This window comes from Zophobas morio, unplaced genomic scaffold (assembly GCF_036711695.1).
Source record: "Zophobas morio isolate AGI-343-1 ecotype UQ-CSIRO unplaced genomic scaffold, CSIRO_AGI_Zmor_V1 ptg000004l, whole genome shotgun sequence".
In the NCBI taxonomy this organism is placed as follows: domain Eukaryota; kingdom Metazoa; phylum Arthropoda; class Insecta; order Coleoptera; family Tenebrionidae; genus Zophobas; species Zophobas morio.
This window is the reverse complement of record NW_026972109.1, coordinates 1,454,013-1,481,844: the sequence shown is the minus strand read 5'-3', so window position 1 is coordinate 1,481,844 and position 27,832 is coordinate 1,454,013. Positions and strand designations below refer to the sequence as shown.

At 36.3% G+C, this 27,832-nt stretch overlaps 3 protein-coding genes across 7 annotated transcripts; 1 reads left to right on the top strand and 2 right to left on the bottom strand.

The window, feature by feature from the left end:
- The first annotated feature begins 3,518 nt into the window (after positions 1-3,518).
- On the top strand, positions 3,519-20,501 carry LOC135136853 (protein cappuccino-like). Of its 5 annotated transcripts, none has more exons than XM_064066317.1 (10): positions 3,519-3,596; positions 16,061-17,024; positions 17,495-17,670; positions 17,722-18,580; positions 18,661-18,687; positions 18,824-19,203; positions 19,259-19,468; positions 19,521-19,845; positions 19,894-20,191; positions 20,242-20,501. In XM_064066317.1, exons 2-10 carry the CDS (start codon positions 16,100-16,102, stop codon positions 20,375-20,377), a joined length of 3,336 nt encoding a protein of 1,111 aa, XP_063922387.1. In that variant the 5' UTR covers positions 3,519-3,596; positions 16,061-16,099; the 3' UTR covers positions 20,378-20,501. The 5 variants fall into 5 exon arrangements, with proteins under 5 accessions (XP_063922387.1, XP_063922378.1, XP_063922369.1 ...); XM_064066308.1 differs by lacking the exon at positions 3,519-3,596 and adding an exon at positions 14,782-15,397 and having other exon boundaries at positions 15,447-17,024; XM_064066332.1 differs by lacking the exon at positions 3,519-3,596 and having other exon boundaries at positions 14,783-16,796; positions 16,842-17,024.
- On the bottom strand, positions 5,271-6,591 carry LOC135133588 (cylicin-2-like). Its single transcript, XM_064062040.1, has 2 exons — positions 6,452-6,591; positions 5,271-5,853 (listed from the first exon to the last, which is right to left on the bottom strand). The coding sequence occupies exons 1-2, from the start codon at positions 6,589-6,591 to the stop codon at positions 5,271-5,273; spliced, it is 723 nt and encodes a 240-aa protein (XP_063918110.1).
- LOC135136879 (G-protein coupled receptor 143-like) lies at positions 20,393-26,681 on the bottom strand. The gene is made up of 6 exons (XM_064066342.1): positions 26,317-26,681; positions 26,159-26,270; positions 26,006-26,100; positions 25,778-25,956; positions 25,403-25,730; positions 20,393-20,720 (listed from the first exon to the last, which is right to left on the bottom strand). Exons 1-6 carry the CDS (start codon positions 26,464-26,466, stop codon positions 20,499-20,501), a joined length of 1,086 nt encoding a protein of 361 aa, XP_063922412.1. The 5' UTR covers positions 26,467-26,681; the 3' UTR covers positions 20,393-20,498.
- Positions 26,682-27,832: the final 1,151 nt, after the last annotated feature.

Genomic DNA, 27,832 nt, shown 5'->3' with positions numbered 1-27,832 from the left:
TTTTTCAACATTTCAATTTCGGAATTTTTCAAGTTCCCGATTTTTGAATTTTTCGATTCTTTTTTGACTTTACAGTTTTATGATTTTTCAGTTTATTGATTTTTTAATGTTTACATTTTCCGATTTTTCGATTGTTCCACTTTTCTGCTTTTCGATTTTTATTTTTCCATCTTGGACGTAACGATTTTTCAATTTTTCCATTCTTTTTTAGACTTTTTAGTTTTATGATTTTCCATTTTTTCGACTTTAAAATTTTTGATTTTTTTATGCCCCGATTTCTGGATCCTTCGGTTTTTCGGTTTTAGATTTTTCAGGTTTTCGAATTTGGGATAATTCGATTTCTTTATTTTTCAGATTTTTTCGATTTGTCGATCGCCCATGTTTCTCGATATGTCAATAGTTCAATTTTCAATATCTCGATTTTTGAACTTTCGATTTTTCGACTTTTGGGACTTTCGATTTTTGTTTTTCCAACTTTTCGACGTTACGATTTTTCAATTTTTCGATTTAACAATTTTTTTTTGTTTATTTTTCAGTTTTACGATTTTCTTTTTTTTTCTATTTTTAATTTTTACATTTTGCGATTTTTCAATTGTTCAATTTTACGATTTTTTTGAAGTTTTACTTTTCCAATTTTGAAATTGTTCGATCATTTCTTCAATTTCTCGAATTTTCGATTTCACGACATCAGTTTTTAGATTTTAAAAAATCTTCGTCTTTTCGGTTTTTTGGATATCTTTATTTTTTTAAGTTTTGGATTTTCCTAATTTTTCGACATTTTAGTTTTGGAATTTTTCACTTTTTCGTTTTTTCTATACATTTTTGATTTTTCAATTTTTTGAATTTACGATTTTCTGAGGTTTTGAGTTCCCGATTTTTAAATTTTTTAATCAATTTTTCGAATTTTCGATTTCTCGTTTTTTCAATTTTTCGATTCTTTGTTTGACTTTTCAGTTTTACGATTTTTCAGTTTTTCGATTTATTAATTTTATCATTTTTTGATGTTTTAATTTTTCGATTTTCAAATCGTTTCATAATTTTTTTGATTTTTCGAATTGTCAATTACCCGGCATCAATTTTAGGATTTTTAAAAATTTTCGTTTTTGGATTTCTCGATTTTTTTAAGTTTTCGATTTTCAAATTTTTCAAGATTTTAATTTCCAGATTTTTCAATTTTTCAATTTTTTTATTTTTACTTCCAGAGCATTACTTAATCGAGCCCGTCGGATGACTCTCTACTTTTACGTTTTTTCAATCTTTCATAGCCTCTAGAGTACGAAGAAATGGATCTCCGGTTTCCGTCTGTCCGTCTGTCCGTCCGTCTGTATGCCGTCCCGATTTTTTGTTGATGTTCAGCTTTCTCGATTTTTTAAATTTTTCACGGTTCAAGTTCTCGATGCTTCAATTTTTCAGTGTTTCTTTTTTTTGAATTCTTGATTTCTCGGTTTTTGGACATTTCAGTTTTGGAATTTTTCAGTTCTCAATTTTCCAAATTTGCTATTCTTTTTTGATTTTTCAATTTTTCGAATTTACGATTTTTTGATTTGATTTCCCCATTTTTTAATAAATTTTTCGATTTTCCGATCTTAATTTTTAGATTTTTCGTTTTTTCAAGTTTTCAAGTTTTCGATTTCCAAATTTTACAACATTCCCATTTCTGAATTTTTCAAATTTTCAATTTTTGACGTTTCTGTTGCTCGTTCTTTGAATTTTTCGATTTTACGGTTTTTCGGTTAAGATAATAATTTGTCGGAAAAAAAACAGAGAAAAAAAGCAGATGTCGAGTCGGCGCGGATGTCACTGGTTAATCCTTGCCCCCGGTACCCTCATGGTGGTTTCCAGCCCACCAAAATTCAGGTAATTGGTATTATGTATATATTTTTATTTTAACTTCAATGTGTTTTCATAAAATAAGTAAAATACCACAAACTCAAAGATAATATAATTTTTCGAAGAAGCTGGACTATACTTCAGGAGCGAGGAATTTCTCTCCAAATACCCTTAAACCATTTTTCCCATTATGCTATCAACTCCCACATTCCAAAAGTCAGACAATAAACAGCAATTTTTAACCCACCAGAACTGGCTGCAGACGCTTTTATTTATTTTTGTGCGATAAAAACTAAATGAAAATATTCGCTGTAAAACGCCGTTCCAATGTTTTCGTTTATTTAAAACAGAGCGTCGAGAACTTTATTCACGTACTTTTAACTATTCAATCTTCCGCCAAACGCCAATGAAAAACGGCAATTGTAAAAATAGAGAACCTTAAAAAAATAAGCTTGAACAAAAGTTTTTGAATTTGGTGGAATCAGAGATTAAACTTTTAACATATCGCTGCACTGTTTACTTCCAGCGTACACAGATGTATTTTAAAATGAATTTGGGTTATTAAATGAAAGAAAACAAACTTTATTAAAAATTGAAAATGTAGCTTTGATGACGTTGACGTTGACCATCGTGGCGGGGACGCATTCTATCACCAGAGAGACTTATTACAAGGTTCTTATCGTGTCAGAGATGTGTATATTTTCGTTATCAGGGATTAATAACCGGCGACAAGCTATCAACACCGGAATAACTACAAAACATGACAACTGTTATCTTTTTGATAAAAATCAGAGATTGAGATCTTGTTCAAACTACATGGGTGTAAAAACCTGGTTATGTTATCCCAACTAGTGCTAATTTTTTACCGGAACATTTTTATTTGTGGCTGTTTACACATCCACCTTGCAACCGTATATCAAGTTCAAGGCAAAAAATAATAAGTAAACACACCCGGAAAACGCCGGGAATGAGTGTTCGTTCTTTTTCCGCGTGCGGGTAATGAAAATTATACACCTTGTTGGTTACCTTGGTAAAACGGAAATAATATTGTGTCAGACCTGTCTCATATAGGTGCCTTCTCTTATAATACAAAATTAATTTAGTTGAAAATTTCGCACCAACACTGGATTTACCTCAGAGTCACATAGATTCTGCTCCAACTTGGCAATATTATTAAATTGCAAAAACTTTGTATAATTTTGTTGCTCTACGCCAAGTAAAATAACAACGTCGCCAGAAAGGGGAGCTGGAAGATGTTAATTTCGACTCAGAACGGGTGCATTAATTAATAGCGGCTTTAATCGGTGCATTTTTCGCACTTCTGCTGATGTTTAATGAAAACGTCAAAGCTACGCGTAGAATGAGTTTTAATTTAGTTATTATCAGTTCGGTTGCAGCGAGTTGTTTACAACCGGGGCTTTATTGAATTTAATTCCAGCTGTAGTACATGTAACATCCGATGAATTTTAAAACGAATTATTTATGGAAAGTTTCACTGTTGGCAGCCAAGTGCCAAATAAATTTCAGTTAGATGATATTTTGGAGGGAATCATCATGGTTTTAAAAATGCACTTTTATCTCACGCTTCCGGCTTTCGCCGCCTTTGCAAATCCGGTGGAATTTTTACTGACACATAAAAACGAAGGCTTCATTCATATATTTGCACATAATACACGATTTTATAAATATTCAGTGTGGAATGGTCGCTGTAGTGGAAATATGTGCACATTTTTGACCCGATGTTGATAAGGAATACGTAATTACAGGTATAAATCGTTCAGTATATTTGTAGGCAAAAAAAGTAGGCTATGATTTTTTTTTCACTTTGGATTAACTGCTTCATTGACAGGTTTGTCTGTCAGTCCGATTTGCCACATTTTGAGATTTTTAGACAACTTTTTCCACACTTAAAAGAAAATTTCGACCTTTTTTCAACATTTTTCGAAAACGACCTAAATAGATTTTTTGTAGATTTCGGCCTGCAAAAGTTATTTTGAATTTTTGGTGGATTTTTGGCCTACTTTTCAAATGTCCAATTCAATACTCCCCACTTAAAAAAAAATTTCGAACTTTTTCGAAAAAGACCTAAATAATGCCAACCAAACTACTAGATTTACAAGGCCTGCCTTTGCTTAAAAACGCCCTGAACGGTGTCTAAATTGTTTTATTTATATTTGGTTATTTTTTTCAATTATCCAATTTGTCGATTTGTTTTTTCAATTTTTCATTTTTTTGTTTATGCAGGCTTACTATTCGTAATTTTTTGTTTCAGTTTTTTGTTTTCTTTTTTTTTAGTGTTTCGTTATTTTACTGTTCTGATTTTATAATTTTTAAAAAGTGAAATACATCAGTTTTTAGATTTTTTAATTTTTCTATTTGCAATTTTTCGATTTTCAATTGATCAATTTTTTAGCCTTTAGGTTATTCGTACTTCATCTTTTTGTCTTTCGTCCTTTTCGACCTTCGTCATTTTGGTCCTTCGCCCTTTTTGTCCTTGGTCTTTCGTCTTCTTAGTCCTTCGTCCCTTTAGTCCTTCATCCTTTTCGTTCTTCTTCCTTTTCGTCCCTCGTCATTTTCGTTCTTCATTCTTTCGACCTTCGTCATTTTGGCCCTTCACCCTTTTGGCCCTTCGCCCTTTTGGTTTTTGGTCCTTCGTCTTTTTACTCCTTCGTCCTTTTAGTCCTTCGTTCTTTTAGTCCTTCGTCCTTTTAGTCCTTCGTCCTTTTTGTCCTTCGTCGTTTTCTTTCTTTGCCCCGGACATTCTTTCGAATTAGTTCAAAAACAAAAGACAAAGATCTCGAGGTTACTTGAAACTACTTCAAAACCAGATACAAGGATTCCAGAATTTGTGTTCTACTTTAAAAACAAAAAAAAAGGGGTCGCCCTTTTTGTCATTCGCTGTTTCCGCCCTTCGTCCTTTTCGTCATTTTCGTCCTTCGTCATTTTCGTCTTTCGTCCTTTCGATCTTTTCGTACTTCGTCCTTTACGTACTTCGTCCTTTACGTCCTTTATCCTTTTCGTCCCTTTCGTCCTTCATCCTTTTCATCCTTCGTCCTGTTCATCCTTCGTCCTTCGTCCTTTTCGTGCTTCGTCTTTTTCGGTCTTTTCGTCCTCTTTCGTCTTTTTTCGTACTTTTCATCTTTTTTCGTCCTTCATCGTCCTTTTCGTCCTTTTCATCTTTTTTCGTCCTTTTCGTCCTTCGTCCTTTTCGTTCTTCGTCCTTTTCGTCCTTCGTTTTTTTCGTCTTTCGTCCTTTCGATCTTTTCGACCTTCGTCCTTTTCGTCCATCGTCCTATTCGTCCTTCGCCCTTTTCGTACTTCGTCCCTCGCCCTTTTCGTCCTTTTCGTACTTCGTCCTTTACGTACTTCGTTCTTTACGTACTTCGTCCTTTACGTCCTTCGTCCTTTACGTCCTTCGTCCTTTTCGTCCTTCAACCTTTTCATCCTTCGTCCTGTTCATCCTTCGTCCTTCGTAATTTTCGTGCTTCGCCCTTTTCGTTCTTTCCGTCCTTCGTTCCTTTCGTCCTTCGTCCTTTTCCGTCCTTTTTCGTCCTTTTCATCTTTTTTCGTTCTTTCTCGTCCTTTTCGTCCTCGTTCTTTTCGTCCTTCATCTTTTTCGTCGTTCGTCCTTTTCGTCCTCTTTCGTCCTTTTTCGTCCTTTTCATCTTTTTTCGTCCTTTCTCGTCCTTTTCATCCTCGTTCTTTTCGTCCTTCGTCCTTTTCGTCCTTATTGGTCCTTTTTCGTCCTTTTCGTCCTTCGTCCGTTCGATCTTTTCGACCTTCGTCATTTTCGATCTCCGTTCTTTTCGTACTTTTCGTCCTTCGCTCTTTTCGATCTTCGATCTTTTCGTCCTTTTAGTCCTTCGTCCTTTTTGTCCTTCGTCCTTTTTGTCCTTCGTCCTTTTCGAACTTCGGCCTTTTCGTCCTTCGCCCTTTTCGTCCTTTTCGTCCTTCGCCCTTTTCGTCCTTTTCGTACTTCGTCCTTTACGTACTTCGTCCTTTACGTACTTCGTCCTTTTCGTCCTTCATCCTTTTCATCCTTCGTCCTGTTCATCCTTCGTCCTTCGTACTTTTCGTGCTTCGTCCGCTTCGTCCTTCGTTCTTTTCGTCCTTCGTCCTTTTCCGTCCTTTTTTGTCCTTTTCATCTTTTTTCGTTCTTTCTCGTCCTTTTCGTCCTCCTTCTTTTCGTCCTTCATCTTTTTCGTCCTTCGTCCTTTCCGTCGTTCGTCGTTTTCGTCCTTACTCGTCCTTCTTCGTCCTTCTTCGTCCTTCTTCGTCCTTTTAATCCTATTTCGTCCTTTTCGTCCTCTTTCTTCCTTTTTCGTCCTTTTCATATTTTTTCGTCCTTTTCATCCTCGTTCTTTTCGTCCTTCGTCCTTTTGGTCCTTATTCGTCCTTTCGATCTTTTCGACCTTCGTCATTTTCGATCTTCGTTCTTTTCGTACTTTTCATCCTTCGTCCTTTTCGATCTTCGTTCTTTTCGTCCTTCTAGTCCTTCCTTCTTTTTGTCCTTCGTAGTTTTCGTCCTTTTCGTCTATCGTCCTTTTCGTCCTTCGCCCTTTTCGTCGTTTTCGTACTTCGTCCTTTACGTACTTCGTCCTTTACGTACTTCGTCCTTTACGTCCTTCGTCCTTTTCGTCCTTTTCGTCCTTCATCCTTTTCATCCTTCGTCCTGTTCATCCTTCGTCCTTTGTACTTTTCGTGCTTCGTCCTCTTCGTCCGTCTTCCTTTTCGTCCTTCGTTCCTTTCGTCCTTCGTCATTTTAATCCTTTTTCGTCCTTCATCGTCCTTTTCGTCTTTTTTCGTTCTTTTCGTCTTTCCTCCTTTTCGTCCTTCGTTTTTTTCGTCCTACGTCCTTTCGATCTTTTCGACCTTCCTCATTTTCGATCTTCGTTCTTTTCGTACTTTTTGTCCTTCGTCCTTTTCGTACTTCGTCCTTTACGTACTTCGTCTTTTACGTACTTCGTTCTTTACGTACTTCGTCCTTTACGTACTTCGTCCTTTACGTCCTTCGTCCTTTTCGTCCTTCATCCTTTTCATCCTTCGTCCTGTTCACCCTTCGTCCTTCGTACTTTTCGTGCTTCGTCCTCTTCGTCCTTCGTCCTTTTCGTGCTTCGTTCACTTCGTCCTTTTCCGTCCTTTTTCGTCCTTTTCGTCCTTTTCGTCCTCTTTTGTCCTTTTTCGTCCTTTTCAGTCCTTTTCGTCCTCGTTATTTTCGTCCTCGTTGTTTTCGTCCTTCATCCTTTTCGTCCTTCGTCCTTTTCGTCGTTCGTCCTTTTCGTCCTTATTCGTCCTTCTTCGTCCTTATTGGTCATTTTAATCCTTTTCCGTCCTTCATCGTCCTTTTCGTCCTTTTCGTCCTTTGTCGTCCTTTTTCAAATTGAAAACCCAAAAATTGTAAACTTGAAAAATCATAAAATCGTCAAAATAAAAAATTGAAAAAAACAAAAATTTTGAAATTATAATTATTATTACTTACGTATATAAAATGAAAACTAGGAAAATTGCAAATCAAAAATTGAGGAAACAAAAAATTTAAATTGGAAAAACGGAAAATTAAAAAAATTAAAAACCGAAAAGCACACTGAAAACCCGAAACACTGAAAAAACAAAGGAAATAACAAATTGAAACGAAAGGTTACAAATCAAAAATCTGAAGAAATCCTTTTAGTCCTTCGTTCTTTTAGTCCTTCGTCCCTTTAGTATCCTTCGTCCTTTTTGTCCTTCGTCGTTTTCTTTCTTTGCCCCGGACATTCTTTCGAATTAGTTCAGAAACAAAAGACAAAGATCCCCGAGGTTATTTGAAACTACTTCAAAACCAGATACAAGAATTCCAGAATTTTTTTTCAAACTACTTTGAAAACAAAAAAAAGTGGTCGCCCTTTTTGTCATTCGCCTTTTTCGCCCTCCGTCCTTTTCGTCATTTTCGTCCTTTTCGTCCTTCGTCCTTTTCGTCCTTTCCGTCCTTCGTCCTTTTCGTCCTTCGTCCTTTTTGATCCTTCGTCCCTTTCATCCTTCGTCCTGTTCATCCTTCGTCCTTCGTCCTTTTCGTGGTTCGTCCTCTTCGTGCTTCGTCCTGTTTCGTCCTTTTTGTCTTTTTTCGTCCTTTTCGTCCTTTGTCGTCCTTTTTCAAATTGAAAACCCAAAAATTGTAAACTTGAAAAATCATAAAATCGTCAAAATTGTAAAATTAAAAAAATTAAAAAGTTTGAAATTGTAATTATTATTACCTACGTATATAAAATAAAACTAAGAAAATTGCAAATCAAAAATTGAGGAAACTATAAATTTAAATTGGAGAAACGAAAAATTCAAAAAATTAAAAGCCAAAAAACACACTGAAAACCCGAAACACTGAAAAAACAAAGGAAATAACAAACTGAAACGAAAGGTTACAAATAAAAAATCTGAAGGAATCGAAAAATTGGAAAGTTAAAAATTGAAATCTGGAGCAATTTTAAATTGCAATAATGCAAAAAAATTGAAAAACAATGAAAAACTGACAACTTATAACTCGAAAAATTGAAGAAACTAAACATCGAAAAATCGAATAACTGAAAAATGAAAACCGAAACGAAATTTTCAAATCAAAAAATTGGAAAATCTAAAAATTGAAATATTTAAAAGTTGGAAAATGGAAAAACTGACAGTTAATTACGCCGACAAGCGAATTTCTATCTTAAAAATCTTCAACCAATTTTTTCCATATAAAGCTACAATATTATTATAAAAATTGAGTCACGATTGCCAGGAAACAGCCTGTATATTTGCCTATCTGCCCGGATTTGGACACACCATGTTCAGTTTTTATCTCTATTGTGTTTGTAACAGTTTCGTGAATATCTAAACCCCTACATATACTTTCACTATCTCTAGCAAAGCTACGACATAATTCGCCGATAATTTTCCGACCGATTTAATTTTCCTTTTTATCCGCGCACAACGTAGGCTTAGTAGAGTTCTTCAATCGCTTTAGTTTGATAAAATTCAGTTTCGGTAAGCCAAATCCCTCGGCATGATGTGAAAGAAAATTTATTTAAAACCATTATCCGAAAGAGCCTGTAGAGAAAACCCAATTTGTAGAAACTTGATCAGAAAATTAAAGTGCATATGAGTGCGCCGATAAATTTCAATAACACCGGCACACTTCAGGAGCCAGGCCGAAATAATCTTAAACGTGGGCGCTTTCTGTTAATTTGAACGAATCTTCAATTACATCAAAAACAGCGAGCTGTCTAGAATTTCCATTCCGAGAGCCGAACTCAGAAATTTGGAGATTTTCGTTAAGGACCTTATTTAAAACGTATGCAAATGCCAGTTCTCGGCTTGGCAAGAATTAGTTCGCCGGAAGTTCGCCTGCGTTTTCTAAACGAAATGTGTATAAAATGAAAATAAGGACGTAAAGGTAAGGATATCTGCTGTGCGCACTACTTATTAATAAAATCTCGAATTAATTTATTCTCGTAGGGTCTTATTTGTTTCATACTTTACGATCAAATTACTTAGAACTTGCGGGTTCTCTTCTTAAAACTTTTATGATACAACTTTGAGCACGCGGTGAATTCATAAAAGGTTTGTTTCCCGAAGAACAAATGTGGCGGTTTGTTAAAGAATTAATTACCCCAAAGCAAAGTAAAGTAAGACGGTCTTGAGTGAAATTAGTTTTCAAAGAAAACAGTTTGCGCGATACACGTACTAGTGCAAAAATAGAAATCTTTAGATTAGTTAGTGGGATACGAGTAGTTTGAAGTGGCGTCGTCCTTTCCATTGTAGCCGTAACATCATAAAACTGTATGAAACAATTTAATAACTGCTACAGGCATCTACAAATATTAATCGCTTCGTTATTAACCATAAAATTACAACTGGAACGAAATGAAACAACGGAGTCGTCAGTAGTCGCACCATACCATGATCTGGAATATTCATAAACGAACAGTTCCAGGGAAGTCATAATGAAACAGGGTTGCTTCCATTTATTTTCGTCATATAAATTGTACTGCGACGATGGCCGACAAACCGGAAACTTTAAATTTGAAACAATCTGTATTTAATTCGCCTCCTGTTCTTCTAAAATTTCATTTATTATACTTTGTAAGTGCTCGCTAATAAAATATGAAAGCTTTATAGTCCTTTGAAAACTCTCCTACTACGGTTATTAAAATTTTATAAACTGTAAACATGCATGATACGTCGCTACGGGTATTAAAAAAACGAAATATAAATAAAACGATTTAGATACCGTTCAGAGCGTTTTCAGTCAAAGGTAGGCCATGTTAGCATTGTTTAGTTCTTTGTCGAAAAAGGTCGAAATTTTCTTTTAAATGGGGAGTATTGAAGCGGACGTTTCAAATGTTGTCCAAAAATCCACCAAAAATTCTGGGACCACCTTTTTCTTCGATTTTATCATTTTTAGTTTATTCAGTCCTTCAAATTTTCATCCTTGGTTTTTCAGTCACCCGATTTTTCAATTTTTCAATTTTTCAATTTAGAATTTTCGTATTTCACATTATCCGATTTTCCGATTTCTTTATTTTTTTTTTTTATTTAATTTTTCGTTTTTTAGATTTTGCATTTCGTCGATTTTTAAATTTATCAGATTTTACAAAGTTTTCATTTTATGCTTTTTGCTTTTTTCATGTGATTCGAGAAGTTGAGAAATTGAAAAACTGGGAAACGAAAAATTCCAAAATAAAAAATTGCAAATTGAAGAACCGAAGAAACGAAAAATCTTAAAATGGGAAATCAAGAACTTGAAAAACTAAACAAATGAAAAATGAAAAAATCCAAAGATTAAAAACTGATAAATTTAAAAATCGCAGAAATGCAAAATCTAAAAAATGAAAAATCACTTTTGTCCTTCATCCTTTTCAACCTTCGTCATTTTGGTCCTTCGCCCTTTTTGTCCCTGGTCCTTCGTCTTTTTGGTCCTTCGTTCTTTCTGTCCTTTGCCCCGGACATTCTTTCAAATTAGTTCAAAAACAAAACACAAAGATTCCCTAGGTTATTTGAAACTATTTTAAAACCAGAGACAAAGGATTTCCGAATTTTTTTTCAAAAAAGTGGTCACCTTTTCGTCCTTCGTTCTTCCTGTCCTTGGTCTTTTCGTCCTTCGTCCTTTTCGTCCTCCGGCCTCTTCGTTCTTTGTCCCTTTCGTCCTTTGTCCTTTTTTTTCGTCCTTTAAGTCCTTCGTCCGTTTCTTCCTTCGTCCTTTTTGCCTCTCGCCCTTTTTGTCCTTCGTCCTTTTCGTCATTCGTCATTTTCGTCCTTCGTCCTTATCGTCCTTCGTCCTTTTCGTCTTTTTTCGTCCTTTCTCGTCCTTTTTTCTCCTTTTCGTCCTTATTCATTCCTTTCGTATTTTTCGTCCTTTTTGTCCTTTTCCTTCCTGTTATATATGTATTTTGTATTTTTTTCTATTTTGCCTACTTGTGGCTTATGCTGTTTGGCAAATATATACCTATTTATTTATCGTCCTTCGTCCTTATCGTCCTTCGTCCTTTTCGTCCTATTCGTCTTTTTTCGTCCTTTTCGCCCTTTTCGTCCTTTTTCGCCCTTTTCGACCCTCTTCGTCCTTTTCGTCCTTTTTCGTCCTTTCTCCTCCTTTCTTCTCCTTTTCGTCCTTTTTCATTCTTTTCATATTTTTCGTCCTTCTGGTCCTTTTCGTCCTTTTCGTTCTTCGTCCTTCGTCGTTCGTCCTTATCGTCCTTCTTCCTTTTCGTCCTATTCGTCCTTTTTCGTCCTTTTCGTCCTTTCTCGCCCTTTTCGACCGTCTTCGTCCTTTTCGTTCTTTTTCGTCCTTTCTTGTTCTTTTTTCTCCTTTTCGTCCTTTTGGTCCTTTTCGTCCTTTTTCGTCCTTTTCGTACTTTTTCGTCCTTTTCGTCCTTTTCCGTCCTTTGTCATCATTTTCGTCCTTCGGCCTCTTCGTTCTTCGTCCCTTCCATCCTTTGTCCTTTTTTTTTCGTCCTTTTAGTCCTTCTTCCGTTTCTTCCTTCGTCCTTTTCGCCTTTCGTCCTTTTCGTCCTTCGTCCTTTTCGTCATTCGTCCTTTTCGTCCTTCGTCCTTCGTCCTTTTCGTCCTTCGTCTTTATCGTCCTTCGTCCTATTCGTCTTTTTTCGTCGTTTTCGTCCTTTTTCGTCCTTTTCGTCCTTGTTCGCCCTTTTCGACCTTCTTCGTCCTTTTCGTCCTTTATCGTCCTTTCTCGTCCTTTTTTTCTCCTTTTCGTCCTTTTTCATAATTTTCGTATTTTTCGTCCTTTTGGTCCTTTTCGTCCTTTTTCGTCCTTTTCGTACTTTTTCGTCCTTTTCGTCCTGTTTCGTCCTTTTCATCCTTTGTCTTTCTTTTTCACCCTTTGCGTCCTTTTTCATACTTATTGTCCTTTTCGTCCTTTTCCGTTCTTTTTCGTCCTTTTCGATTTCTGGATTTTTCAATGTTTCAATTTTTTGGTTTTCCGATTTCTCAGTTTTTAATTTTTCGATTTGATAAATTTAAAATTTTTCATTTCTTTGATGTCTCGACTTTCGATCTTTCGATTTTTCGACATTTTGGTTTTAGATTTTTCGGTTTTTTCAATTTTTCGAATTTGGGGTAATTCAGCTTCTTTATTTTTTGTTCGATTTTTCAAATTTACAATTTTTCATTTTGATTTCTCTACATCAGGTTTTCAGATTTTCTTTTTTTCAATTTCTCTATTTTTTCAAGTTTTTGATTTTCCAATATTTCAACATTTGAATTTTGGAAATTTTTCAATTTTCCATATTTTCGACGATTTGATCGTTCTTTCAATTTTTCGTTTTTTCGATTTCCTCGATTTTTAATTTTTCAGTGTTTCGAATTGTCCTTTCTTCAGGTCTTCCATTTCGAATTTTCAATTTTCTATTTTTTGATTTTGCAATTTTTCTTTTTCTTAACTTTTCGACGTTACGATTATACAATTTTTCAAATTCCCAATTTTTCGACATTTTTGTTCTAAATTTTTTTAATTTCTCGATATTTCAATTTCTCCATTGTTTTTTTTTTAATTTTCAGTTTTACGATGTTTCAGTTTCCCAATTTTTAATGTTTACATTTTTCGATTTTTCAAGTTTTCGATTTTAAAATTTTTCAAATTTCGATATTTCGATTTTTCAAATTCTCTATTTCTCCTTTTTTTTCGACTTTACCGTATTTTCATTTTTGTTTTTCAAAATTTTCAATGTTACAATTTTTTAATTTTTCGACATTTCAGTGTTTAAATTTTTCAAATCCTCCATTTTTCAATTTTTCGATTCCTTTTTTGATTTCCCTACATTAGATTATTTTTCTTTTTTTCTATTTCTCTATTTTTTAAGATTTTGATTTCCTAATTTATCAACATTTCAATTTTGGAAATTTTTCAATTTTTCAAATTCGCCGATTTTTAATTTTTCAGTGGTTCGATTTTTCGTTTCTTCAGGTCTTCGATTTGCTATTTATCGATTTTCCATTTTTTGATTTTGCAATTTTTGTTTTTTTCAGTTGTTCAGTTTTCCAATTTTTCTATTTTTCAACTTTTCGAACCAAATAAATGTAAAAATTGCAACATTGTAAAATTGAAAAATCAAAAATGAAACAGCGAAAAAGTATGAGACGAAACTTTGAAAAATCTGAAAACTGGAAATAACGAACTTCAAAAACTAAAAAAGGAAAAACGGAAAAATCGAAATATTAAAAATTAGGAAACTTAAAAATTTGAAAAACTGCAAAATCGTAATGTAAAATCGAAACATTGAAAATTAAAGGAATCCGAAAATCGGAAAATTGAGAAATCCAAAATTGCAAAATTGAAAGATTAATGATTGGAAAATCGAGAATCTGAAAAGCAAAGACTGAAAATCTTGTCTTTTGACATTTAATTTTTACAAGTTTTCAGTTTTTCATTTTTCTTCAGTTTTTGGATTTTACAATGTTCGAATTAAAATTTCTCGAATTTTTAATTTTTCATTTCTTTATATTTTTTATTTGCAGTTTTTCGTTTCGGTTTTTTATTTTCTTTATTGTTCAGGTTTTCGGTGTTCTAATGTTCTGATTTTTATGATTTTTATAATTTGAAATTTTCAATGTTTGGATTTTTCAATTTTTCAATTTTCAGTTTTTCGGTATAATTTTTCAATTTTTCGATGTTTCAGTGTTACAGTTTTCCAACTTTACAATTTGAACGCTTTTACAATTTTTGCTATTTTCGATTCGATTCATTTTTTCTTCTTTCCAGTTTTTCGATTCATTCATTTCTTCGATTTAAAAGTTTCTCGATTTTTCGATTTTCCACTTTTTCTATTTCTCAACATTTGAATCAAAAAAATGGAAAAATTGCAACATTGTAAAATTGAAAAATCAAAATGAAAAAAACGAAAAAATATGAAATATGAGATTAAAACTTTGAAAAATCCAAAGATTAAAAATTGAGAAACTTAAAAATCGAATGAGTGCGAAATCATAAAAACGAAATATAAAATGGAAATATTGAAAATTAAAGAAATCCAATGTTTGGAAAATAGAGAACTTGAAAAATCAAAGATTAAAAAAAAATAAATATGTCGGGAAAATTGATAAACTGCAAAATCGAAAAATGAAAAATTCTAATATGCGAAAAATTGTGAAATTGAAAAAACGAAAAATTATGAAACTGAAACATTGAAAAGTCGAAATCAAACAATTCAGGATAAGTTTTTTGGTTTTGCAGTTTCAAAGATAAATTGCATAATGTTATACAACTTTAATTTTTTTCCAAAAATCTGGATGTCTAGGGTGAAAACTGAACATGATAGTCCTAATATACATAAAAGTAGGTCCTGCAATTTCGAAGATTATTTGTCTAATAAAAATTCGGTCAGACGGCAGACAGACAGACAGACGGAAACGGGAGACCTACTTTTTTTACTTTAGGGGTCATAAAAGGTCAAGAAAACATAAGACTAGGGAGTCGCCTTCGCTAGTATTAAATAACATTTAATAAATATGCAAAAGAACAAACCAGCTGTTTTGGGTCAGTTTTATTTGAGGAAAAAATCCACGAATTTCCACGCCAATTACACTTATCACAAAAATGACTAATTTTATCTACATAGTAAAACAATTAACATGTAGATTAGTCGAAACACCCACAAATTTGAATTTTATCGCTCTCTTTACCCTATTTCTGCAAGGTCAAATCATTATCGTTTCATTACGGTATCGTCACGATGAAATATAGTATTCCAGAAACATAATTACTATTCAACACGATTACACGAGTCGAAGAACTTTGACCATTATTAACTTAAAAAACGTATCTGTTGGGTAAACACGTACTGTCAAGCGTTACAATAAGCGTGTTGTTAATCTAGAGAAAAAAGAGTGATAAAGTTAGATTTAATTAAATGTTGAAACTTGAAGATAACTTAGTTGTGATACGAGCAATGTAGAAATAAAAATAGTGCGTCGGAAATGACAAATCTGGCGGTAAAAGTAAAACGTTTCTGCGAACGTAGGTGGTAAAAGACCGTTCCACTCTCCTTTAAAAGACACTGTACTTACTAAACACTGCAAATGGACATTTTATAACCACTTCTGCGTAAGTTACGTCCATTCCGCAAAGTCTTATTTAAATTCAGAGTTTCCAGAATGCCCGGAATTCTCCGGGAAACATTCGGACCTACAAATTTGCCGCAGGAAAGTGCACAAACAACAACGCTATAGGAAATTAATTCGTTCCATTCCTGCAGCATTTTTTTAATTATCAAAACGCGTGTTTACTTTTCCGATCCCAATGTACCGAGTAAATCGTGAGTGTATTTTTGGAATAATCAAACGATAAGTGGAGTTATTTATACGCTCGTGCCTTTTGTGGTTAAACGGACATTGTGTCACCATAAATAAACAGCACTGACCCAAGTCGGCCAAAGTAACAATGTTATCACTCATAGTGCATACGTTTTCAAAAGAGCGCTAAAAAGTCAATTAAAAGGGGGTTTTAATAGAGCAGCGTTGTATTTTGTTTTCTATCGATTCCACGGCGCAACCATGCGCAGCTGCGCCTTGACAAGCCCGAAGCAAACACCGTACAGTTCTTTATACAAAAATGTGATATTTACAGTAATTGTAGTAAATCGTAGCAAAACTAAACATCAATGTAGTGACTTAGTAACGAAGTATAGTTAAGAATGGAACTGCAGTGTGTGCAAGCGGCTCCTCGTTCAACTCCCTCTAAATCAAACGCTTTTGTTGTTAAATCTAGACGAAAACAGTTAGACTTGTCGTAAATCCAGACACCAAAATGGGTAATCTACAAACCAACGAGCCTAAGCAGGCCGGCAAGTCCGGCAAATCCCAAGGTAAAGTAAAATCCTTAATGAAAATGCGAGGAAAGCGCGGAAAAGTCGACTCGTCCCACTTCACCGGCGTCGTGCCCGAAGACTCCGAAGACCCGGCCCCCGAGCCCGAAAAAAATGCCACCGATAACCTCATCGTCACCGACTCCTGGTGCAAAGTCAACCGGCTCAACGACAAAAATATCGAGAAGAAAACCAAAACGCCGCCCAGCGCGGTCTCGTCGAGCTCCGATTCCAATTTCACCGACCCCCTAACACCCGTGGGCTTCAACACGGAAATGAACCAGTGCTATTACAGTGAAGAAAGCGTTAATCTGGACGTGGAAGTGCCTAATATCTCTACGCAAGAGGATTTCTTACACAACCTAACTTTGAATAGTTTCAAGCTGAACGATTACCGCGCCAGGCATGAACAAGACAAGTGCAAGAAGTTGAGCAAACTCGGCGTGTCGAAAACTAGCCAAATTAGTCTGGACAGCGACCCCAAAGACAGCTTCGTCTCGGAAAACGTGGAAGTCGTAAACAAGGACGACGAGGAAGGCGGGGATTGTGGGACGTTGAAACGAAAGTCGCAGGACCATGGAGAGGAGCAGAAGGTGGCGCACTTGGCCAAGAGGATGTCGGACAACAACCTAGCGAATGGTGAGGCTGACGGTGTAAACGAAATTGGCGAACGGGTTGTTTTAGGACACCCGGAGTACAAGAGACACATGTCGGTTCCCATAGAGCCTACGAAACTCAGTCCAGATGGCTTAGTACTCAAGAAAGTGGCCTCGCTTACGTTGAACAAGGCGGACCTAGAGGCGAAAATCACCAAGCCTAAGTTCGTCCCAGAAAAATTGGACTTCCAGTTGTACGAAAAGTTCGAAGGTAGATATTTATCTGAACTAGTTTTTCAAGTTCAATCTGATAGTAGCAAATCATTTGAAACGATAACGATAAAATAAAAAGCGAATTCATCCTACTTATTTGGGTACGTCATGGCAATCTCTTGTAATTAATGCGCTTAATTCCGGCCTCATTATAAACTTAATTTGTCTACTATATCGTGTCTTTTAAATCTTCATTTAGCTGGCATAAAAAACAAATAGTTGAGACGACAGAGAGCTGTCTGACAAACACCCATATTAATGTAATCTCGCGATAAAATTATGTTTTTCGTCAGTAAACAACTGTTACGTGATTGTGCTCCAAGTCAAACAGGTAAACTAATTTAGTTAGTAATTCTTGTGGGGTATTCGTTCTCGTTGGCTATGCTTTTTGAGCGTGATCACCAACCCATACATCCTTATGATGAGTCGGCTCAGGGTCCAGTTCTAATTGTGAATGTTCCGTTTAAGGTCATATGCTCGTGAATTGGTACTTATCGGAGTTTAGTGAAGATCATCACTTAGTGCAGCTGCTCAACGGACAAGACCTCAAGCTACTGGCGATTCAGTTCTGCACCCATTTACTAGCCGCCGGGGTACTTCGCCAAATCCCAGACAAGGATGTCCCAATGTACAACATATTCAAAGTTGGTTAATACCGGCAAATTATCTTATCTCGTTAAGTTGATTGTTTGCAGCCTGATTGCATGTACTACTGGACCCATGCCGAGACCCCCTTATCCATTCCGCAAACACCAGGAAGACTCAGCATGGTCTCGTGGCCTCCGACGTCGCCGTCCGACGCTTTTCTTTCCGCGAGCACAAACGACGCTGTGACGACGCCCAAAACACCAGACGAACCTTTTGACTACGAGGAACCAAGACCCAACCAAGAGTTCAAGAAATCCGCCCGCGATGTCGAAATCTTGCTATTGGAAGAAGAAATCAACAGACTAAAACAAGAAGTCGACAAGTACAAAACCATGATCGAAATCCAACACTTGACCGCTAAGACGGTCGAAGATTTCAGTTCGCCGGTGGAAGAAAACAAGTTGTTTAAGAGCTGTGATAGTAGTTTAAATAAAATTGTTCAAACGGACTGTTTGAGTGAAGCACAACGTAGTGAAGCACAATCTACACAGACTGAAGATACGCCACGAACGGACAAAACCACTAGCCCGATCATGATAGAAGAGGTGGTTGTGGAGGGGGAGGCGACGCCGTCGCCGCCGATGACTTTGGTGGCGGCGGCGTGTGTGGTAACGCCACCGCCGGTATTAGAACCCTCGGTACCTCCTCCTTCTCCTCCACCAAGTGTCGCGACGTTTGTTCCACCACCTCCACCAATGCCGAGTTTGGAAGCACCGCCGCCTCCACCTCTTCCCGGACTAGGGGTTCCGCCGCCGCCGCCGCCGCCGCTTCCTGTCGCGTCTGGAGGAATACCGCCTCCGCCACCTCTGACGATAGGAAGTGGGCCGCCTCCACCACCGCCACCACCAAGCGGCCCCGTTCCTCTCCCACCGCCACCCGCCGGAGGCTGGGTCTCCCAAAAAGCCGGTAATTGTCTTTCATTCTGTTAGCTCATCACCAATATTGTTTTATGTTACTCAGAAGGCACATTTTTTTTTGTTATGTAGTGGTCCCTCCTGTTCCAGTGTCCTTAGGTAAGACGCTTTTAAGACGGATGCTTGCTTAAGGCATTTGGGAAACGCTTCGACTTGCTTGTGATCACGCTTCTAACACGATATTGCTTCACTATGAAAAATTTTCCTAGATTCGATAATCGTGACTTGTTTTTAGGGTTGCGAAAAGCCACTCTAAACCCTAAAGTCCCCATGAAGCCACTCTACTGGACTAGAATTTTAGCACCAAGTGAGGTGGACACGGTGGACGCGCCTTCCACCGCTCTGTGGACCCAAATAGATGAACTACCTCTAGAAAGTTTGAACGAGTTTGCAGACCTATTTTCGCGACAAGTAGTAACCAGAACACCCACTGTCAAGAAACAAGAACAAAAAACCAAAGTTAAAGCCGTCAAGATACTAGATAGCAAGAGGTCGCAGAACGTCGGAATACTTGCTCAAAGTTTACACGTAGACTTCCAAGAGATAGAAAACGCGATTTATAATTTTGACACGTCTATAGTGAATCTAGAGGCGTTGCAACAGATATACGAAGTCGTGAGTATCATCATCCACCGAAATCACGACACCTGTTACGTTAAATTTATTTCAGAGGGCCAACTCCGAAGAACTAAATCTCATAAAAAACCACTTAGCGACGAATCCACAAGTACCTCTAGACAAACCCGAGCAGTTTTTGCACGACCTATCCGAAATAGCCAACTTCGCTGACAGAATATCCTGTCTAATGTTTCAAGTCGAATTTGATGATTCAATTAGCACGATAGGACACATCTTAACGAATATCAAATCCACATGCGAAGTGAGTAAAACCCATTTTACCAAACGAAACTCGCACTAAACCGTTTCCGCAGTTTTTAGTCAATAACGGCGAACTCAAAGAGGTTTTCGCCATAATTCTAACCCTCGGAAACTACATGAACGGCGGAAACATGGCCCGGGGCCAAGCCGACGGCTTCGGGCTTGAAATCCTGCCAAAACTAAAAGACGTAAAGTCGAAAGATTCCAAAATCACTCTGCTGCATTACATCGTAAAGCTGTATATGAAGAAAATTGATAATCCGTTCGAACCCAACGTGGTGCTTCCGGTTCCGGAGCCAGGCGATGTTCAACGAGCCGCTTCGGTCAAGTTCGACGACGTCAGAGCGGATTTGCAAAAACTGGAAAAACAACTGGCAGGTAATTGGGTTGATATAGATGAGCTGACTCACCGCTAAGTCGTTCCAGAATGCGAGAAAAAAACCGAGCAAGTGGTTGAATCATCAAACTCGGAAAACCTGCAGCCGTTCAAAGACAAAATGACCCTGTTTTTGGAAAACTCGAAAAAGCAACTGATGGCGGAATTCGAGAACTTGGATGAGTGTAAAGTCAAGTTCCTGAATACGATGAAGTTCTACCTTTTTAGACCAAAATCGGGGACTTTGGAAGACTACCCCCCGAACTCGTTTTTCGAACTATGGTTACCATTCTGCATGGATTTTAAAGACATTTTTAAAAAGGAGTTGATCAGGATGGAGAAGGAAAAGTAACTAATCCTCAATCGTGAGTGATTTAAACTGACTGCACTTGTTTTAGGATTCAGGAGTTCCGAAAAAGAGAAAACGAGCGAGTTTCCGAAACCATTAAGATCAAAGAGCGCGAAAACGGACTCAAGTCCAAAATAAAAAAACTCCAAGCCAAACACGCTTCACAGATCGAGACCAATAATTAACTTGTACATACCAAATTCTTTATATTCGTTGCAGTTAAGTATTTATTGTTTTTAGTACATATTTATTTATAAAAGAAGTTACGAAAGTTTGTATTTATTAAATTACAATTCGTTACAAAAATCACCAGTAATTTCTGTAACCGTTGACGCTTTGGGCGTTTCGTAACAAGGGCAGGATTTCCTCACGGGCGCTGTTGCTGAGGGAGTTGGGACTGGGTTCGGTGTGAGCAGTGGGATAACAGCCCTCGATTTTTCGCCACGGGAGAATTATTTTTTCGGAACCGTTTCTCCACCTTCTGTAGACCATACAGTTAAATAAAGCTTGGAGTGGATTCATTAAAGCCTGCAACGATTAGTTAAGTGGGATTTATAAACTTGCTGTTGATGTTGAAGTTCCTAATGAAGTTGCTGTTCCCGCTGACGTTGCCTAGTTGCCGTTGATGGTAACTTTGACCATTTTACCATTTTAACCATGTTTTAAGTTTCTTCTTGTCAAATTAAGTCTACACAGACTAAGAAACAAAGGCAAAATGGAGCCCCGCCCACCCACCCTGTCTCAATTGTGATTATTTTTTTTATTCGTCGTGAGCCAAACGGGCGGAGCTTAACTGCCAAAATCTTATTTCTCTACGAGAAATTAAAACATGTTTTTTCTACCGCCCACGTTTTTTGGTTTTCTAATAGAGCTATTAACGCACGCAAATGACGTCACAGCAGTTCGTTAATAGCGGAAAGGCGTTCTTTAATAGATCTGGTGTAATTTAGATCGATAAGACTGGTAGCCATGACGAGAAATGTCAGGTGAATGTCAGTGGCAAATGTAAACTTAAAATTTCCCATGTTTCTGGACGCGTAACTTCTTCGCAAGACATTTTAACCAATTTTAAATTACAAAAACTCGAATTGATTCGAATTACAGTTGTTGTTGTGAAAATTCGAACCTCAAATATTTCGTGGTTAGTGTCAGACCAACCACGACAAAAGTCCCCAGATTAAAAAAAATGTAAATTTCAATTAAATTTTGGGAAAAAACGTGTGCGGTAGAAAAAATAGTATAAATAACTCGTTCATAAGGCCATTGAGGCACTCATCCTTTATATAACTCGCGGCTTCGCCGCTCGTTCTATAAACTTGGATTCGTGCCTCAATATTTGCCTTATGAAACTCGTTCTTTAATATACTATTTGGGTATTGTGTTGTTTAAAGAATAATGTGTATGTATATCAAAGAAAAAATAAAGCCAAAGATTAGGCCCCACCCATACCCGCCCCGATCTCAATTCTCAATTGTAACGAATTTTTCATTCGTTGTCAGATCGAGAGGCGGGGCTTATTGCAAGATTTTAGTCTACAAGAATTAACCATTTTAAACATGTTTAAAGTTTCTTGTTCTGAAAAAATGACTACGTATATTAAGAAAAAAGACTAAATATAAGCCCCGCCCACCCGGCCTATCTCAATTGTGATGATTTTTCTTTATTCGTCGTGAGCCAAGAGGGCGGAATTTAATTGCAAAATCTATATTTCCTTACAAAAATGTATCATTTTCAACGTGTTTTAAGTTAGAAACTTAAAACACGTTAAAATGAATAAAAAAGATCATCGCAATTGAGATGGGGTGGGTGGGCGGGGTTTATATTTTGTCTTTTATTCTTAATATACATATTATTCTTTGAACAATACGATACTCAAAACATGTTTTTAATTTCTTGTAAAGAAATAAATATTTTGCAGTTAAGCTCCGCCCTCTTGATTCACGGCGAATAAAAAAATCATCACGATCGAGACAGGGCGGGTGGGCGGGCTTACATTTTGTATTTTTGTGTTAATATATGGTGGAGACTTCTTTTCACAACATGAAACTGAAAACATGTTTAAAATGGAAAATTGGTATAAGGAAATATCGCTTTTACAATTAGGCTCCGCCCCTAGGTCTGCAAAAATGTACCATTTTGACCATGTTTTTTAAGTTTATTGTTGTCGAAATAAGTCTACACATATTAAGAAACAAAGGCAAGATGGAGCCCCGCCCACCCACCCTATCTCAATTGTGACGATTTTTTTTATTCATCGTGAGCCAAACGGGCGGAGCTTAACTGCAAAATTCTTATTTCTCTACGAGAAATTAAAAATATGATTTTGGATATCGTATTGTTCAAAAAATAACTATGTATGTGCAGTATATCCCCGGATTTAGTTCACAAGAGGAAAAAAACTGTATTTTCTATTTTACAAAAAAATTACGTAGGCATAACATTTTTTGCTTAATTCAAAACGAATAAATCTGCAATTAAAATTTTAATATTATCAGGCTGTGTCCTTAAAATCGAAAAAAAACTAAAAGTAACGAAAACTTAGAAATATGAAAAAATTTATTTTAAGAGTACAGACCAGGAATACTGAAGTTTTAATTGCAGATTTATTCGTATTGAATTAAGCAAAAAATGTTATTCCTATGTCATTTTTTTGTAAAATAGAAAATACAGTTTTTTTCCTCTTGTGAACTCAATCCGGGGACATACTGTATATTAAGAAAACAATAAAGCCAAAGATTAAGCTCCACCTATACCTGACCCGAACTTAATTCTCAATTATGATGAATTTTTTATTCGTTGTCAGATCGAGGGGAGGGGCTTAATTGCAAGATCCATATTTGTCTATAAGAATTTACCATTCCAAATATGTTTTAAGTTTCTTGTTCTGAAAACGTTGTTTATTAAGAAAAAAGGCAAAATATAAGTCCCGCCCACCCACCCTATCTCAATTGTGATGATTTTTTTCAATGTTGTTATTATTTCTCTACAAAAAATTACCATGTAAGACATGTTTTTGAATATCATCTTATTCAAAGAATACAATGTATATTAAGAAAAAGTTAAAACCAAAAATTTTGAGAGAGGGTGGCTGGGTGGGGTTTATAATTTGGCTTTTTTTTCTTAATATAGATAGTATTCTTTGAACAACACGATACTCAAAAACATGTTTGTAATTTCTTGTAAAGAAATAAGTATTTTGCAGTTACGCTCCGCCCTCTTCTGGTTCACGGCGAATAAAAAAATCATCAGAATCGAGACAGGGCGGGTGGGCGGGCTTACATTTTGTCGTTTTGTTTTAATATGTGTAGACTTGTTTTCACAACATGAAACTGAAAACATGTTTAAAATGGAAAATTGGTATAAGGAAATATCGATTTTACAATTAGGCTCCGCCCCTAGATCGGCAAAAAGGTACCATTTTGACTATGTTTTAAGTTTCATGTTGTGAAAAGATGGCTATGTATATTAACAAAAAAGGGCAAAATATAAGCCCCGCCCACCCACCCTAACTCAATTGTGATAATTTTTTTTATTCGTCGTTAGCCAAGGGGGTGAAACTTAACTGCAAAATCCTTATTTCTCTACGAGAAATTAAAAACATTTTTGGGTATCGTGTTATTTAAAGAAAACTATGTATGTGTATTAAGAAAAAATAAAGCCAAGGATTACGCCCCACCCATGCCCGCCCTGTTCCCAATTCTCAATTGTGATGAATTTTTATTCGTTGTCAGATCGAGGGGCGGGGCTTAATTACAAGATCCATGTTGTTCTACAAGAATTTAACATTTCAAAAATGTTTTAAGTTTCTTGTTCTGATAAGACGACTACGTATATTAAGAAAATGGGCAAAATATAAGCCCCGCCCACCCGCCCTATCTCAATTGTGGTGATTTTTTTATTCGCCATGAATCAAGGGGGTGGATCTTAACTGCAAAATCCTTATTTATCTACGAGAAATTAAAAACATTTTGGGTATCGTGTTTTCAGTTTCTAAGAATATAAAAATTATCACAATTGAGATCGGGTGGGTGGGCGGGGTTTATATTTTGCCTTTTTTCTTAATATACAGAGTCATCAAAATTGATTGAGAGAGTTGGTAAACCTGAACTTGAATAATTTGGTTTATTAAGTTGTGTAAAAATATTAGCTGCTAGATTTGAAGGTTGAAGTTTCAAATTTCAAAACTCAGTGGCGTCTTTTGTCGATTTTTTTTGGTAAAAAATATTAGTTGTCAAATTTGAAGTTTCGAATTTTGGATTTTTCTAATATGCCTATGTCTGTAGAGCAGAACACATTTCTAGTGATGGCATTTCCGGAGTGGTACTCAAGACGAATTTGGGGCGTGGAATTGATTCGACAATCAACCCCCAGTTCTCTTGTCATGCCACTGAATTCATTGCCACATAACCTTAAACAAATCTGTCATAAGGTTGACAAACTTCACGGCAAAAACAGGGAGTACCAACTCTCTCAATCAATTTCGATGACTCTGTACATAGGATTCTTTGAACAACACGACACTCAACATGTTTTTAATTTCTTGTAAAGAAATGAGTATTTTGCAGTTAAGCTCCGCCCTCTTGGTTCACGGCCAGTAAAAAAATCATCACAATCGAGATAGGGTGGGTGGGCGGGCTTACGTTTTGCCTTTTTGTTTTAATATATGTAGACTTCTTTTCACTACTTAAAACATGTTTCAAATGAAAATTTATATAAGGAAATATCGATTTTGCAATTAGGCTCCGCCCCATATTTGCAAAATCCATATTTTCTTGCAAAAATGTATCATTTTAACCATGTTTTAAGTTTCTTGTTGTGAAAAGATGGCTTTGTATATTATTAAGAAAAAAAGGCAAAATAAGCCCCGCCCACCCGCCCTATCGCAATTGTGATGATTTTTTTATTCGTCGTGAGCCAAGAGTGCAATAAAAATGGTTTTTGCGTATCGTGTTGTTCAAAGAATACTATGTATATCGAGAAACCAAGCCAAAAACTAAGTCCCACCCATATCCATTTCAAGCTCGATTGTGATGAATTTTCATTCGTTGTCAGACCGAGAGGCGGAGCCTAATTACAAAATCGATACTTTCTTACAAAATTTACCATTTTAAACATGTTTTACCTTCCTTGTTGTGAAAAGTACCCCAACGGCAACGTTAATGGCGAACAGCAACGTAAATCGACAACCTAGACAAATCAAATCTCTTTACCATAATGTACCAGATTGCTATGATCCATTCCGCCGGCAAGTGGAACCACAGCGTCCATAGCAAAATACCGTTAAGTAAGTTTGGAATCCAACACAAATAAAACACGAAATTTATCACAGAAAATTTGACTTTGATTGCGTCTAGAATTTCTCTTTCTCTACTGGTGAATTGACCAGAGGCACTGGTTATTATTTGCTCCATGTCTCTCGAGGACTTGTGGTACAGACACGGATTGGCGATCATTACGGTCGCTATAGGTACATACGTAGCCACATAATTGGGTAATATTCGTACGACTGCGGTTTTCAAAGACGTGGTAGTGTGGCAACTACAACACAAAATGTCTTGGTTGGTTCTCAAAAACGACCATATTACTTGGCATCCGGAAGGTACAGCAAGGATAAACCCGTTGCGGTTAAAATCGCTGGTAAAATCCAAGCCACCAGGTGGTAATAGGTGGTCCTGGAAGCCTGCTCGCTCAAAATAAACCTCATATCGATGGCATAAATTAAAGTCCATATCCACGTCGCTGTATAGAAGTATTGAATCAAAGCCTAAAATTAACTCAGTAGATAAAAAGCCGAGAAAGTCAAGGCCGCTTACGGAAGAAATGGCACAAAATACGACACTGGAGTCATCCTCGACAGCCGGCATAATGTTTTTGTAATTCATCCATATCGTCGACCTTGTAAATACTCCTAAGATTATTTCAGATGGTTGGTTAATCAGCCAGAACGTGACATAACCATAACGTACCTAAAGAAGCCAACAAATCCGCGATTGCCAACCACACTATAATTTTTCTACCTCGTTCGGCCGAAAACGACAACCACCTATGCCTATTCGAGAACTCTTGCCTGGGCAAAATCTACAACCGCCTTACTACAAACAAACAAACACTTGATAAGTCTTACTTGATAAACAGCTCCCAGTATGCCCAGACACGACGAGAAAATACACACGGCATTGTATGCGTCGGTGTTGAATTCTTGCATGATGGTCACCGCCATGTCGGTGCCATTTCCGTGGTGGCAGCAAAAGGTCTGTATAGTCGGGTCGGCCATGCTGAAGCACTTCGAAAGCCAGAAGCCGTAAAAACACTGTTAAAACTTCATATCGATTGGAGTTTCTTCAGCTGCACTTTCACACATGTTTTTGTTCGTGCGAGATACCACATAATCTACAGGGAATGGATAGTTATCAGTTTTCGACGCAATAATTTGATATGTGTGGAGAAAACGATTTATTTGCACAGAACAAGATTATCGTGGCAGAGTGAAGATATTTAAATCTGACTGATAACGGAGTTTATTTCAGGATTATGTTTTCGAGTAAACAAAGGACAGGGACGGATTCGTAATTATCGTAATTTTTACATGGTTGTGGGTATTTTTAGATTTAATACGAGTGGATGCGTAGGCTTGAACAGGATAGTACTTACTTAGTCATAATTCACATAATTAAGAAGTGCGATGGAATTTCCTAGGTAGTTTGTGTAAGAAATTTACTATAAATACATTTGGTAACGTCGCACGCTTTAATTCGTGTAATAATAATATTATTATAACGATTTCACGGATATGGCCTAATTTTCCGGTGATCGAATAATTACAATAAACATCATTGTTGTACCAAATATTTTTTACCTTTGGGGATTATAAAGAGAAGGTTATTTATTGCTTGCTGACATTGGTAGGAAGCGGCACTATCAACCGGCGATTAAACAGTTTTATGGATTTTTTAAACGTTTGTTATTTGCAAACAGAATAGTGTGAAGAAAAACCAAACATATAATAAAACGGTTATTCAAAATTTTAATACCATCACTTTTTAAAATTTCTAGTTTCATAATAGACGGGTTCGATGCAGCCACTCGTTAAATTAACGTTTTTTGTATAATTTAATTCAAGGACGCGTTTTTTATTTTATTAAATATTTTAATTTCATGCAGTGTTTTTTACTGCGGTTTTTTCAACACTCCCGTTTTCCTTAAATCTGTGGTCTCCGTTTTCCCTCCTTTATTATTAAATGCATAATTTTATTGGTTGTATTTTTAAAATGACTTTAATTATTTTATTGGTCAAAATGAGTTTAATCGCCTGAAAATTGGTGTCAAATTATAGATAAGCTTCCGGTAATTACTAATCCGAAATCGCCGTCACGATATCTATTCAAATAAACGTGAAAAATGAGCTAAAATTTTCAAAATTTTTCCCAAAAAAAAAGTCAAAATGAGTTCAATTGACTGAAAATTGGTTTCAAAAATTGATGCCAAAGTTTAAACCCCACTCATACCTGCCCTGATCTAAATAGTAATGAAATTTTCATTCGTTGGCAGATCTAGGGGTCATCACAATTGAGATCGGGTGGGTGGGCGGGGTTTATATTTTGCCTTTTATTCTTAATGTACGTAGTATTCTTTGAACAACA

Excerpts from the sequence above, each read along its gene's own strand:
- LOC135133588 (XM_064062040.1), bottom strand. The coding sequence starts at position 6,591 with ATGACGAAGGACGAAAGGAACGAAGGACGAAAAGGAAGACGGACGAAG. Across the intron at positions 5,854-6,451 it reads GGACGAAAAGGACGAAGGAC|GACGAAAAGGACGAAGTACG; the intron begins GTAAAGGACGAA and ends AAAAGGATGAAG.
- LOC135136853 (XM_064066317.1), top strand. The coding sequence starts at position 16,100 with ATGGGTAATCTACAAACCAACGAGCCTAAGCAGGCCGGCAAGTCCGGC. Across the intron at positions 17,025-17,494 it reads GTTGTACGAAAAGTTCGAAG|GTCATATGCTCGTGAATTGG; the intron begins GTAGATATTTAT and ends GTTCCGTTTAAG. Across the intron at positions 20,192-20,241 it reads ATCAGGATGGAGAAGGAAAA|GATTCAGGAGTTCCGAAAAA; the intron begins GTAACTAATCCT and ends CACTTGTTTTAG.
- LOC135136879 (XM_064066342.1), bottom strand. The coding sequence starts at position 26,466 with ATGGCCGACCCGACTATACAGACCTTTTGCTGCCACCACGGAAATGGC. Across the intron at positions 26,271-26,316 it reads TACTGGGAGCTGTTTATCAA|ATTTTGCCCAGGCAAGAGTT; the intron begins GTAAGACTTATC and ends AGGCGGTTGTAG. Across the intron at positions 20,721-25,402 it reads TAGCAATCTGGTACATTATG|GCTTTAATGAATCCACTCCA; the intron begins GTAAAGAGATTT and ends TAATCGTTGCAG.